The sequence below is a fragment of the Drosophila ananassae genome, chromosome XL, assembly GCF_017639315.1.
Source record: "Drosophila ananassae strain 14024-0371.13 chromosome XL, ASM1763931v2, whole genome shotgun sequence".
Lineage (NCBI taxonomy): Eukaryota > Metazoa > Arthropoda > Insecta > Diptera > Drosophilidae > Drosophila > Drosophila ananassae.
The window spans coordinates 3,306,784-3,320,120 of record NC_057931.1 but is presented as its reverse complement, the minus strand read 5'-3'; the positions used below and the strand labels follow the sequence as shown (position 1 = coordinate 3,320,120).

The following is a 13,337-nucleotide window of genomic DNA, read 5'->3' as shown; positions in this document are numbered from 1 at the left end:
ACACATTTCATTTTCACTTTAAAAAAAAAGTTTTATTTTTCTTCGTCTATCGCTGGAGAACTCTTAACGCACACTAGTTAGTTGGGACGCCACGAGGAGTCCGTAACTTAGGCCTTGACGGCGAACTTGCGCTGAGGGAAGATGGAGCGCTTGCGGATCTCCTTCAGGGTCTTGCGGTTGGCATCACGGGGCGAGAGAGCCTTGCGGATGGCGCGGGTCTTCTTTTTGCGCAGATCCAGGGGCTTGTACTTCTTGTTCTTGAAGACCTTGCGCAGATTCTCCTTCTGCTTCTGGTGCATCACGATGTAGACGCGAGCGATGGCCTTGCGGACCACGCGGCTAAATGGAAAAGACAAAAAGAGTAAAGTACTGGACACTCTAGGAGGCGCATCAGGAGTACTCACATCTTGGAGAGCTTAGAGGGAGCTCCGCCAGTCACCTTGGCCACACGCAGATTGAGGAGCTCGTTCTTGAGCTCATCCAGCTGCTTGGTCAGCTCCTTCTTGTCCTTCGTCCTCAGCTCGGAGCACTTAACCTTCACCTGCGCGGCAAAAAAGAGTACAAAAACAGCATTATTATTTTGACACAGAAATGCCTGCGTTCTAAAAACAAACTGCACGGCCAGCCATTAATACGGTAATTCGGTATTCATCTTGAATCGCACACCCACCATTTTGAATGGATATTTATCAACCTAAAACAAGAAACAAACTGTTAAAAAAATTGTGAAAAAACGTGGAGCAAAAAATTTAGCGTTTATACCTCGCCGGAAACGGATAGGGAAAAGAACGTAGCAGAGTTGCCAGGCGGCCTAAGAAAAATCCCAACTAAACAATCGGCCTAACGCCAAAACTCCCAAACACTATGAAATGTTATCGGTCGCAATAACACAGCAATTACACAGAAAATTACATATTCATATGAACTAGCGCAAACTGTAGCAAGAAAACTTAATTATCGTATCATTAAACCAACATTATCATTTTATTTTTATAGAAAATACTAGAATATACTGGAAACGGCCGTAGAGTTGAGTTCGATAACATATCGCGAGGGCCATCGCTGACGTGAGAATGTAAACAAACGAGCAAGGTGGCAACGCTGCATCAGGTTGTCGATTTTCGCTGTATAAATATTTCGATTCGCATTATTCCTTATCTGATAGTAAATAGACTAGGTAGATGAACGTCAATCACACACAAACTAAACAGAGTTTCTAAACAACAATGGCAGATCGGGCCATCAAGCTCCTGGTGATCGGAGAAAGCGGGGTGGGCAAGTCCAGGTAAGAGATTCCAGCAGCGACCTCAGCAATTATCCGCTGCGTATATTCTAAATAGCAATCATTGCATCATTGTTTTTCGCTTCCACTACGTAGTCTGATTCGTCGCTTCGTGGAGAACAAGTTCGACGAGAACCATGACGTCACAATCGGCATGGACTTTAAAAGCAAGGTGATGAATGTGGACGGGATCGACTATAAAGTGGCGTTATGGGACACGGCCGGAGCGGAAAGGTTCCGCAGTTTGACCCCAAGCTTCTACCGGAAGGCGCTGGGCGCTATCCTAGTCTACGACATCACCAACAGGGACTCACTAGTAAAACTGGAGGCGTGGCTAGCAGAGCTGGACAGCTACAGTGACAACCCGAACATAGCCATCATTGTGGTGGGCAACAAAATCGACCAGGAGCGAGTGGTGGATCGCGAGGAGGGGCGAAAGTTTGCCCGCAAGCACCGAGCCCTGTTTATTGAAACTTCGGCCAAGTGCGATCAATTTGTCAGCGATGTGTTCAAGGACGTTGTCGAGAAAGTACGACGATTTTTACGATTTTTTTTCCCAACCATTTATAATTTGTTTCTATTTTATTCTTAACAGATTGTGTCCTCCGAGTACTTTGGGAATGGCAACGGATCCGCGAATGGCATGGAGATCGGCGGCAACCAGGATCTGGAGGCGAATGATTCAACGTGTTACTGTTGATATTTGGATGTTGTGCTTTTGTCAAATTTTTAGCATGTATTTATTTAATCGTTTCAATATCATTAGCATAAAGTCTACCCAACTGCCTAGTTTGTATACATTTATAATCCACATCCGATGTAAATTGGCAGAGCTATTGGCAGAGCCTACCGGAAAGGACCAAAATGTCCTTGCATGTGGAATATCATATTTGGCCAAATGCCTTCCGGCTCTCTAAGAATCCAGGATTATATTGATTCCCAGTTGCCTGATAAATAGACGGACAACTAGATGGGTATTTTTATTTAATGATTTATTTGTTTGCTCTCAAGTCAAAGATGGTCCGGATAAAAAAGGTGTCGCCTGAAAGGACAGCGGATTTTGATGCGATAACACGATAAAGAATAATTGGGACAAAAAGAAACCGAAATGTAAATGGTCTACGGTATTCTCGTTGTAGGACTATTGCTTTTTGACGTTCTGTTTGGGTGGTTTTTGTGTGGGTGTTTTTAAAGTGAATTTGGAGTGTATTTACATTTATCGATGATTAAATTTAGCAATTATCGCTAACACTAACAGGGTGGACTGAGAAATCAATGAGCGTACGGAATTGCTCTTTTTTTTGTTTTTTTATGTTCCCCTGGTCGCTTTTTATTTACTCTAATAAGAGGAGGGTCTTAGAAGAGAAAGCTCAACATAATTTCGGGGTTACGCCGCACAATATGTACAATTTGAAGCATTAACTTAAGTCTATTTAATCAGGGCCTTGATCCTTCTTCTCGCACGATGATCCCTGGATCCGCAGCCTTTTTCCCGCCCTGACCCCGGAATTGCTGGTATTGCATCCGCGCTCTATTTCCCCGCAATGCCGCTCTTCTTGGCATCCAGTTCGTAGATAAGCAGTCGCCACATTTTCACCACAAACACTTCAGCCTCCTCATCCAATACCTATGAACGAAATGAACAGAGATAGAAATACAATTTTAAGGATTAGTGTTCAGATTTTAGAGAAGGGACTCGACTCACCATTTGAACATCGTCCAGGATACTTTGGGGCGGACTGCCGGCCAACACTTTGGAACATATAAAGTCCACAAGCGTCGGCTCCGGTTCACCGATATATTCGATGATTTTCTTATTGATCCATGGACGTATTTTGCGTTCCATTAGACCGCTGTCAATCTCGTTGCGGTCAAGCTTATAATTAAATAGCTCCTCCTTTTGCGTCGGTATCCTGTCAATAATGCTTTTTATATGCCGCCGTTTTTCATCATACACCTTTGCACCATTCTCATCCTTTTTGGTGTTTGTAGCGGCAGCATCTGCGCTACTACTGCTCGCAGATGCAGCTGCATCATTCTTACCATGTTTGCTGCTGCTGCTGCTGCCGCCGCCGCTGCTGTTGTGTTTACTGCTGCCGCCGCTGTTGCTATGGCTGTGGCTATTGCTGCCACTGTTGCTGTTGCTCTTGCCATTGCCATTACCGGTGGAACCCGTACCGGATCCCGTCCCGGACCCAGCCTGGGCAATCTTCTGGCTAACGGCAGCGGCTGCAGCAGTTGCCGCCGACACGGCTGAGCTATGACGATCCGCTGAGCTGTTGCTATTGCTGCTGCTCTTCCCACCGCCCTCACTGCTCCCAACATCGCCAGCTGGATGGCCCAATGGCGTACTGTTGCTCATGTTGTCATCGTAGTCTACAAAGGATAGAGAGAGGATAAGATGGTCAGAAAAACTGGATATGTTCAATGGTGATAGGTACTCACCTAGAGGCACCAGTTTGCGCTTCTTGGGATTGATGTTCTCGTCATTGTCGTCGTCGTTGACGAAGACGCCGGTGGCCTCAATCTTTTTCTTCTTCAGGTTGTTGCCCAACGTCAGCGAAATGAGGGGCATGGTCATGGGCGGTGTGGCCGAGGGCAGGTGGGCATCATGCGCTGACCCGGGCCCTGATCCAGATCCGGACCCAGAACCCTGGTCGTTCAGCATGGCCGACTGGGTCGGCGTGTGGATGTGGGAGAGCGAGTCGCGGGACTCGCTGTTCTGGCGACTGATACTATTTTGGCGCGACGACAGGGACTTCTCGTTATTGTTATTCTTGGCATAGCCACCGCTAGCATTGGAGGCTGTGTCCGCCATGGAGGCGTGGTCGTCGTTCGATATGGAATCCTCGTTGTGGCCGGCTAGGTTCGGATCGTAGCTCTCCGAGGACGATGGGTTTTTGCGCTGCTTTTGCCCACCGGACGATAGATTCGATGGTGTGCCACTTTCCCCGGCGGCTGAGGCAGCTTGCTTGCCACGCACCGCCGTATTGCCAGCCACCGAATCCTGGTTGACGTTGATCAGGATGCGAGGCTCGTACAGCTTCTCGATTTCGCGCCGCGCCTTCTCATACTCCAGCGAGGGATTTTCAAACTCGCCGCTGAAGATCTTGTTCTTGAGCTCGGCCAGTTCGTCGGCCTCCTTCTCGCGATCCAAAGAATCGGCATCAGCCTCGCGCACTCGCTCCGCCAAACGCTGTTGCAGCTCACGGCCACGATAATACAGAGAGTCATCTCGCTCGTCATCGTAATCCTCGACGAACTCCTTCAGCCGCTTAGCGTCCATCTCACGTTCCTCCTGGCGCAGCAGCTCCTTCAGACGGTACTGCAAAAGGAAGACAGATTTACTTAACAATTGCCATTTAGAGCCCACTTCATACGTACCTTCTCGTTCTCCTTGGCCTTGCGCTTCTCGCGAATCTCCCAGTTCGAGAGACGCTCCTGGTAGGCTGCCTCCTTCTCACGAGCCTTCTTTTCGGCCTTTTTGCGCTCCCTCAACTCCTCCTCCATCTCTTTTTCGCGGCGGGAGTCGCGTACCGGCTTCAGGACCTTCTCCTCGCGTTCCCGTTCACGCTCCCGGTCGCGTTCCCTTTCCCTCTCCCTTTCACGCTCCCGTTCCCGCATCTCATTTCTTTCCCGTTCACGTTCCCGCATCTCGACTCGTTCACGTTCCCGCTGCTCCCGTTCCCGTTCGCGCTCCCTTTCCCGCTCCCGTTCCCTCTCACGCTCTCGGATTTCGCGCTCCCGTTCACGATCTTTCGACCGGGACTTGGAGCGGCGGCGTCTGGATTCCTTGGAGTCTGCTCGTCGCTCCTTGTGTGTTTCCGCACTGGCAGAGTCCTTGTTGCGACTGCTACCACTGCTGCGTCCACCCGATGAGGACTCCTTTGTCTCCTTCGAGGCCGATGAATCCTTGGTGGCGGATGGTGTGTCCTTATCGTCTATTTCCACAATCTCGCCGCTTTCCTTGGCTGTAGTTGAGCTTCCAGCGGCAGTCGCTGAGCCAGACTTGCTGGAGGAGGACTTACTGGAGCGCTCGCTTTCCCGCTGTTGCTTCTTGCGCTCCTTGTCCCGCTCCTTCTCCTTACTCGCCGCCAGCTTCTCTTTCTCCTTCTCCTTCTCCAGCTCCTTGCGGTGCTCGTCGGCCTCGGCACGCATTCGGAATTTTCCGATCTCGCTGCTGATTAGATTACGTTTCTCCTCCTCGAGAGCGTTGTCGTTCATCACCTTGATTTTGATGTCGTCGTCGCGGCGCGTCTTCTTGTTCCGGTTAGTGCTACCGTAGAGATCGCCGCGGGTGCTCCCATCGAATCCTTCGAACTCGTGCTTGTGCTCCTCCAGCAGATCGTGCATCTGACTGACAGCGTACTCGTCCTCCGTCTTTTCATCCACGGAACTGCCGCCATCTCCGTTTTTGCACTCCTTTTCTTTGTAGTCCTCGATCAGAACTTTATTCTTGGCATCCACCTTGGCCACCAGCTTCTTGCCATCGATCTCCATTTCACTGAGCAGGCGAACCGCTCTCATGGCTGCAATGGGCCCACTGAAAACGATTTAGAAGTGAAACTGCTTATTAGGACAGGAGACAAATGGGGTCATGTGAGGTCAACTTACTCGAACTCGCAGAATCCGAAGGTGGAAACGCGTTTCCAATTGATCACCACACCGCAGGTGGCCAGGATTCGTTTGAGGAGGGCCTCCGGAACGCGTTCGCTGATGTTGCCCACGAAGACGGTGATGATGGGTCCCCGGAATTGAGGCTGCGGCTCTGGCGGGCGATGGTAAACTGTCGGCTGTGAGCTGATTGTTGCAGAGTTGCGAAAACTTCGAGGCGGAGGATTTCCCATGTTCGGCATCATCTGGAAAATGGAAAGAGATGAGTGAGATTCCCGATTGGATTGGGGGATTCTTGGACAGCTGGCATCTTACGTGCGGGGGCGGAATCGAGGGATTCAAGTAGGGCGGCATGGGCGCCCTTGGTGGGTACGACATTTCGCCTGCTCTCCGGTTTCAGATAGTTTTCAAATCGCAACTACTGGCGTGCTTGCAAATTAAAGCCGACAAATTACACACACACACAGACAAACGCACCAGGCACGCACACGCACACACACAGACACGACACACACACGCAAAAGAGTGGGAATGTGCGTTGAATTATGGTGTACTATTGGGTTTTAGTAACTCAAAATCACTAAAATTGATTGAGTTCACTGCCGGATGGCCTGCTTCTAGTCCTGGAGTAGCTGGTTCCACAAAGGCATGCAAAAAACACGCCGAAAACTAAAAAAAAATCGAATCCAATCTTCTTTTTCACAACTCTGCGGCCGCTGCTCTAGAGATGTGTATGTCTAACAAGCTTCTATCGGTTGGCATGCGTGAGAATATCGATAGTCCCTTATCTCACGATCTGGTGGCAACGTCGAGCCGATGTTTATGTTATCGGGATGTTTTTAAATATTTTGTAAATCCGAAAACGTATTTTAAGCCACGTATTTTTTTCTTGAAGCTTCAACAATTAGTAAAAATAATATTGCTCAACAATTTCTACGACTATCTGATTCCTCCCACTCGTGTCTTATAGAGTGACCAAATCAGGCGTGCCAAACATAAATCAGCTGATTCTGATGCGGTAACTACCAACAAATAACAATCTTAAAAAAGGAACGACGGAGTAATGCGAGTAGGTAGCCTGCTCAGGTTCCGCTGGACGGCTTTCGCCAACAGCAAGGCCAGGCAACAGTATGTGCCACAACATAAGCCCGTCCTAGAGGACGATATCAAGCGGCTGGAGGACTTCCTCCTATCCAAGCCGAATGTTTTGGTTTTAACGGGAGCGGGAATCTCAACAGAGTCCGGTAAGGAGCAGTGCCGGCTTTGGTCTGATGGGCTTAAACGTTTACTTTCTTGAATACCTACCACAGGAATTCCCGATTACCGATCCGAAGGCGTTGGCCTATACGCCAGGACGAACCACAAGCCCATCCAGCATATGGAGTTCGTTAAGTCGTCGGCGGTGCGCAAGCGCTATTGGGCGAGGAACTTTGTGGGCTGGCCCAGCTTCTCAGCCACCCAGCCGAACGCGACGCACCACGCTTTGGCCAGATTCGAGCGCGAACAGCGGGTGCAGGCCGTGGTGACCCAGAACGTGGACAGGCTGCACACGAAAGCCGGCAGCAAGCTGGTGGTGGAGGTCCATGGAAGCGGCTATGTCGTCAAGTGCTTGTCCTGCGAGTACCGCATCGATCGCCACGAGTTCCAAAGCATCCTGTCTTCCCTAAATCCAGCCTTTCAGGATGCCCCCGACATGATTCGTCCCGATGGAGATGTCGAAATACCGGCTGAGTACATTGATAACTTCCGGATCCCCGAATGCCCGGACTGCGGCGGTGACCTCAAGCCGGAGATTGTATTTTTCGGGGACAGCGTGCCACGAGCTCGGCTGGACGAGATTGCAGCGTTGGTGTATAACAGCGATGGCTTGCTCGTCTTGGGATCCAGTCTGCTTGTTTTCTCCGGCTACCGGGTTGTGCTGCAGACCAAGGACCTGAAGCTGCCGGTGGCTATAGTTAATATTGGCGACACCCGGGCCGATCATTTGGCGGACATCAAGATATCCGCCAAGTGCGGCGACGTGCTCCCCAAGCTCTTTGACTACCGTTCTGCTAAAAGTGTTAGCTAATTATGGTTGTTATTTTCTAGTAAAATATTATTTAAAATTCTGTAGAAGCCCAATTAGTTTCTCTGCACTTACTGGGAGGAAATCCTACAATTACAATCGCCATGCTCGGTTCTGGGCTTCATATGAGGAGCGATTCCAGACGCCAGTGGAATCATGCGGTGGGCTTTTTGTTATCGGTTATCGATAGCTCGCCAGATGGTGCCGGTTGGTTTCGGCTATTTTGTTTCGTAATTTGTAGTTTCGTTGGGAGCTGAATGAAATAGGGCGGAATGCAGCGAGCACGCCTACTATCCAGTGTGTGCCTGCGCTGGCACCGTATGCTGCAGCTCCCGGCAAGGACTGCCTCCTGGGGAAGCCATGGATTGCTCAACGCCGGACCGTCCAGCCGGCTCTGGAAACTGGACATCTCACAGCGGGACCTGAGCTTCGGAAGTGCTACCTGGGCCGCAGCGGACAGGAGGAGCAGGGCTAGAAATCCTAAATCCTCTCCAATGAGGCCAGTAGACGTTGAACACTTGTGGACGCAGCTGGACTCCTACTACAAACAAAACAGTCTGATAAGCTTCGAGCACTGCCAGCGGATGCTGGAGCACCTGCAGCACTCCCACCAGCCGGAGGGTGTCACCATCGAACAGCTACACTTTCTCCTGGGATCCTGCGTGCCCGAGCTCCTGCCCGCCCAGAGCAGCCAGGAGCGGCTGCAGCTTTTCCAGAGCTTGTGGGCGCAGTTGCTGAAACTGGGCCAGCCCACCTTGGCCCACTACCACACGCAGCTGGAGGTGCTGCGTCAGAACCGTCTGCCTCTGCCGGATCACCGTTCACTGCTCGCCGAGATCGCTGTCTACCACGGAGCGGCTGATGCCTCGCTTTACAGCGCCCTCCTGGCCGTGGCCTGCTCGGCGGGCAACATGCGCCAGGCCACCGAGCTCCTGGCCGAGATGCGTGAACGTAACTTCGCCCTCACCGAACACAACTTCCACTCCCTACTCCTGGGCCATGCCCGCAACGGAGATCTGACCGGAACCGAGTCGGTACTGTCCAGCATGCGAGCCGCCGGCATTCCCGTGGGGACGAGCACCCAGGCTCTGCGCTTCGAGGCTCTCGTGGCCAACGGACAGCGGGAACAGGCCAAGGATGTGGTGCAATCGGAGACGGATTTCACGGCTGCGCAGCTACTACAGATGCTCAGGACTGTGCTGGCGGCCAAGAAGGTGGACATGGAGCTGGTGCAGCAGCTAGTTAAGAAGCTGCCGCGCGACTACCTGACCGGGCTTGACCTGCCCTCGCCTTTGAGGAATCTGTGCATCCAACTAGCGCATAATGGCCGCGCCGAGGTCGTTCTTCAGCTGGTGGCCGCCCTGCCGGCTTCGAAGTTCGAGGCAACCAACCAAAATGGGGATGAGTACGCGGCACTGCTGCTTCAGGAGTTCTTCCGTGCCAGTGTGCCGCTGAGTGTGACGCTTCAGTTCGCCAAGGAACTAGTCCAGCGGGGTCAGAACCCTTTTGCCCTACACATGGTGACCGAACTGGCTCTGCGCCGCCTGCCATCAGCCTCTCTGAACTGCCTGGAGGAACTCTCGGCGGCTGGCCAGGAACTGAGACCGCACTACTTCTGGCCCCTGATCCTGCACTTTCATAGACGCGAGGGTGAGAGCGGGATGCTCCGGTTGGTCGGCGAGATGAAGCGCCTGAAGGTGGAGTGCGACGAGGAGACGCTGCGCAACTACCTCCTTCCCAACCTGAAGCACTCCCTGGCCCAGCCGCTGGAGGCTTTGAAGGCTCTGGACGCCGCGGGCGTGCGACCCTCCCAGACGCTGGTCCTGGTCATTGAATCCATACTCCAGAACCACCACCAGCAGATGAGCGACGTCCTGGAGCTGCTGAAGCGGTATCCCACTCGCATACAACTCTCCAGCCTAATCCAGCCACTGTCCTCGCTGGCGGTGAATGCCAGGGCCACCAAGCGCTTCGAACAGTTCGCTCAGGTGGTCCAGGCACTGCAACAGAGATCTCTCCAGCCGGAGGATGACTTTGTGGGATCGCTGCTGCTGCAAATGTGCGGATCTCAGTCACGTCTGCGCCAGGATGTGCCCTCGCTGGCTCGCTTCGTCCACGAGCTGCGCCGCCTTAAGCTGGAGATCTCACCGGCGGCCGCCGAGTCGATACTGTCCCTGGCCCGCCAAGCCACGCAGGATCACGAGCTGCTCCAAGCCCTGGGCAAGGCGTTGCAGAGTATGAACAATGCCCAGCTGGTGCAGGCCGCCGATGTGACCGCCAATGGGGGCTTCATCAAGCATCCGCGCGACATGAGTCTGGACGAGTTGGAGTGCCATCTGGTGGAGCTGGAGGCCAAGCAGCTTAATCCCCGCGGCGTGCTCCGCCGCCTGTTGCAGCTCTCGGTGCGCAGCGGCAGACTGGAGCGGGCGCAGCAGCTCCTGGCCAAGTGCCAGGCGCTCAAGGTGCAGCACAGTGCCGGCATGCTGGCCTCCATTCTCGATTTGCACATCAAGCTGAAGGATCTGCCGCGTGCCCAGGAAAGCCTCAAGCGCCTGCAGAGCATCTATCCAGGTGGGTACTCGTCATGGATTCGGGTCTTCATGTTCTAATCGTGCCTGTTCCTTGCAGCATTCCAGATCGACGAGCACAAGCTGATCGACTTTGCTGCCCTCCTCGTCCACTGCGACCAGCTGGAGATCGCCAAGCAGATGCTCCAACAGCGTTCCGAGCGGCACAAGATCGTTGGCGGCGACTACGTGATCAAGAACGTCTGGCAACTGCTGACCAATGTGGCCCAGATGTCGGCGAAAACCACCTCGAACCAAAGAGGAGATGAAACGGACGCCAAACGCCCTAATCTCACCTACGAAACGCTGGAATACTTGCGGAAGTTGGGCTACTGTCACATGCACAACGCCCTCCTCGGACCAGTGGTGCGCGAGTGGCTGCTACGCGGAGATTTGGAGTCGGCAGTGGCAGAATTCCAACGGCTGGCCACCAGCCACAGGCACACCCCGCTTCAGTTCGAACTCCTGTCGCTGCTGGTGCGCCTGGGGAACGGAGATCAGGAGGAGCTGGCCCGCTATCCGGGCACAACCGCGGAGATGGCCCAGAAGTATTTGGCCACGGTGACGGCCACAGTCAGCAAGATCCATGGAGCGGCGAACATGAACAGCGCCCTGCTGCTGGCACTGGCGGAGTCGGGAACAGAGTCCCAGCTGCGACGGCTGATCATCAATCCCGAGTTCCGGCTGAACCACGAGCTGCTGGTGAAGAACTGTGAGCACCTGGGACAGGAGGGAGCGGTGCGGACGCTGCTGCGCTTGGCCAGAGGAGTGCGCGGTGTCCAGAGGACGATCGACGAGCAGCGGATCTATGACCTGCTGCTGGCCCAGTTCAGTCGGACCAACGACTTCGAGGCGGCGCTGGATCTCTTCGAGCGCCTGGAGGCGGACGACGAACTGAAGGTCTCGCAAGATTTTCTGCGCAACCTGGTGCAGTTGCTCCAGGTGAACAACGTGGAAATACCTAGCGGCATAGCTCTGCGCGCCCAAATCAGATAGCTGCTATCGAATTAGTACCTCTAGTTCTTAGTCCTTGTTCCTAAGGTGCTACTTGTTTGACATTTAAGGCATTTTCAATAAAGTTAAAGCTGATTTTCTCTAATCTCTATGGTCTTTGCTTCTATTCGGACTACCTTGGGGGCCCTCTGGGTGAATACATATAGGATATATAGGTGGAAAAACAAAAGATGTTTATTTATGCCGCCGCAGAAGCGGATGTCATTAGTCGCGGTTCCTTAGAACTGGCCATCGCTGCCCCAGGAGGTCTTGACGGTGTCCTCGTTCCAGTCCTCCACTCCGCCGACGGTCTCGGCAGCAACCTCATCGGCCCAGTTGGTGGTCTCCTCGACGGGATGATCCACAGCCTCCTCGATCTTGGGGGGAGGCAGGAGCTCCTTGGCAGCAGCCTCCTCCTTCTCGGCCTCCTCGGGATCGCGGTAGAAGAACAGATCGACAACCACCGGCCACTCAACGGAGCGGGAGATGGTGCCACGCAGACGGAGCACCTCACGGGCCAAGAGCCACCACATCAGACCGATGGAGTGGGCAGACTTGTTGTTGCATGGAATAGCGATATCGATGTAACGCAATGGCGAGTCGGTGTTGGTGAAGGCAATCACGGGGATGTTCACGTACGAGGCCTCCATGATGGGCTGGTGGTCAGTGTTGGGGTCGGTCACCACCAACAGACGGGGCTCGCGGAAAGCGGGCTGGATCTGATTGGTGAAGGCACCGGGAGTGAAGCGGCCAGCAATCGGGGTGGTGTCGGTGTACTTGGCGAACTTCAGCACGGCACGCTGGCCAATGGGACGCGACGAGATGACGAAGACCTAAAAGGGGAGAATGGGTTAGTTTCTTTCCGAAAATGGGATATAAAGTATCACTCTTCCATAGTGAGGCTTGGCTGGTCAGCGGTGAAAGTGAAATCATTGCATTTCATACCCGAAAGATTAAAAGAATCATCACGTGCAGCCACGCCTTCAGAAGGATCGAGTTCAGAGACCACATGGGAGGGTATACTCACATCAGAAGCGTTGTCGATGGCCACGATGGCACGGGCAGCAAGCTGCAGCTTCTCCCAGGTCTTGCCCAGGTTAATGATGTTGACACCGTCGGCGCGGCGCTTGTAGACGTACTGCTCCATCTGGAAGTTGACGTTCTCGGAGCCCAGGTGGGTAGTGGCCACCAACATCTTGGTGATGTCGTCCTCTTTGAGGGACAGAATATCTAAGCCTCCCGACATGTTAACGTGGTGAGAGTTACGGAACCTGCAATATTCGGGGCACAAAACAAAAAACTTTACTTGGTCGGCTCAACACAACCTCAAAATTTCAACATCTCCACGTGCGCAAAAAAAAAAACACTGTAGCCATGAAATTTGACTGCGCTTTGACGCTTTTCGCATAATGCAGTGTTTTATCTCTTTAGGCGGCACATGGGAGTTCATATTTCACTTAATAATCTTTTATAACTTGAAAAAAATTGGATGGTTCACGGAACTTACGTCTGGATGCCGCTGGGAGTTTTGACAAAATGGCCGATTGAAGGGAAGTCGATAGACCATCTTACATCGCAGATACCTATTGTACGGCAACACTGGATACGTATTTTTCGATATTTTGCGGATGGTCATACTAGCTTTTCGATAGTAGGTCGGAACAAGCGATGGGTAATCTTCGATAAAAGCAAGGGTAAAATTTATCGATGTTCACTGTCGATTAACATTATAGCCGTTATGCAGTGTGGTGAGTATCTTTCTTGAAAGAATCCCGCCAACATCCACCAGTTCTTAATGGATGAACAAGGCACTGTA

General features: G+C 52.6%; 6 protein-coding genes across 7 annotated transcripts; 3 read left to right on the top strand and 3 right to left on the bottom strand.

Annotated features, from left to right (window-relative positions):
• Positions 1 to 10: 10 nt before the first annotated feature.
• LOC6504050 (60S ribosomal protein L35) lies at positions 11 to 854 on the bottom strand. 2 transcript variants are annotated; one of them, XM_001964047.4, is made up of 4 exons: positions 763 to 854; positions 671 to 694; positions 405 to 541; positions 11 to 339 (listed from the first exon to the last, which is right to left on the bottom strand). In XM_001964047.4, the coding sequence occupies exons 2-4, from the start codon at positions 671 to 673 to the stop codon at positions 108 to 110; spliced, it is 372 nt and encodes a 123-aa protein (XP_001964083.1). In that variant the 5' UTR covers positions 674 to 694; positions 763 to 854; the 3' UTR covers positions 11 to 107. The 2 variants fall into 2 exon arrangements, with proteins under 2 accessions (XP_001964083.1, XP_044572638.1); XM_044716703.1 differs by having other exon boundaries at positions 671 to 711; positions 763 to 808.
• Positions 855 to 1,063: 209 nt separating this feature from the next.
• On the top strand, positions 1,064 to 2,059 carry LOC6503600 (ras-related protein Rab-18). Its single transcript, XM_001964046.4, has 3 exons — positions 1,064 to 1,285; positions 1,379 to 1,811; positions 1,878 to 2,059. The coding sequence occupies exons 1-3, from the start codon at positions 1,227 to 1,229 to the stop codon at positions 1,980 to 1,982; spliced, it is 597 nt and encodes a 198-aa protein (XP_001964082.1). The 5' UTR covers positions 1,064 to 1,226; the 3' UTR covers positions 1,983 to 2,059.
• Positions 2,060 to 2,249: 190 nt separating this feature from the next.
• LOC6504048 (RNA-binding protein 25) lies at positions 2,250 to 6,657 on the bottom strand. Its single transcript, XM_001964045.4, has 6 exons — positions 6,212 to 6,657; positions 5,897 to 6,141; positions 4,667 to 5,825; positions 3,728 to 4,607; positions 2,988 to 3,658; positions 2,250 to 2,909 (listed from the first exon to the last, which is right to left on the bottom strand). Exons 1-6 carry the CDS (start codon positions 6,272 to 6,274, stop codon positions 2,814 to 2,816), a joined length of 3,114 nt encoding a protein of 1,037 aa, XP_001964081.1. The 5' UTR covers positions 6,275 to 6,657; the 3' UTR covers positions 2,250 to 2,813.
• Positions 6,658 to 6,754: 97 nt separating this feature from the next.
• Positions 6,755 to 8,011, top strand: LOC6503601 (NAD-dependent protein deacylase Sirt4). Its single transcript, XM_001964044.4, has 2 exons — positions 6,755 to 7,140; positions 7,207 to 8,011. Exons 1-2 carry the CDS (start codon positions 6,960 to 6,962, stop codon positions 7,962 to 7,964), a joined length of 939 nt encoding a protein of 312 aa, XP_001964080.1. The 5' UTR covers positions 6,755 to 6,959; the 3' UTR covers positions 7,965 to 8,011.
• Positions 8,012 to 8,134: 123 nt separating this feature from the next.
• On the top strand, positions 8,135 to 11,627 carry LOC6503602 (leucine-rich PPR motif-containing protein, mitochondrial). The gene is made up of 2 exons (XM_001964043.4): positions 8,135 to 10,532; positions 10,590 to 11,627. Exons 1-2 carry the CDS (start codon positions 8,234 to 8,236, stop codon positions 11,522 to 11,524), a joined length of 3,234 nt encoding a protein of 1,077 aa, XP_001964079.1. The 5' UTR covers positions 8,135 to 8,233; the 3' UTR covers positions 11,525 to 11,627.
• A 67-nt stretch (positions 11,628 to 11,694) lies between these two features.
• LOC6504047 (40S ribosomal protein SA) lies at positions 11,695 to 13,169 on the bottom strand. Its single transcript, XM_001964042.4, has 3 exons — positions 13,029 to 13,169; positions 12,549 to 12,792; positions 11,695 to 12,354 (listed from the first exon to the last, which is right to left on the bottom strand). Exons 2-3 carry the CDS (start codon positions 12,765 to 12,767, stop codon positions 11,761 to 11,763), a joined length of 813 nt encoding a protein of 270 aa, XP_001964078.1. The 5' UTR covers positions 12,768 to 12,792; positions 13,029 to 13,169; the 3' UTR covers positions 11,695 to 11,760.
• Positions 13,170 to 13,337: the final 168 nt, after the last annotated feature.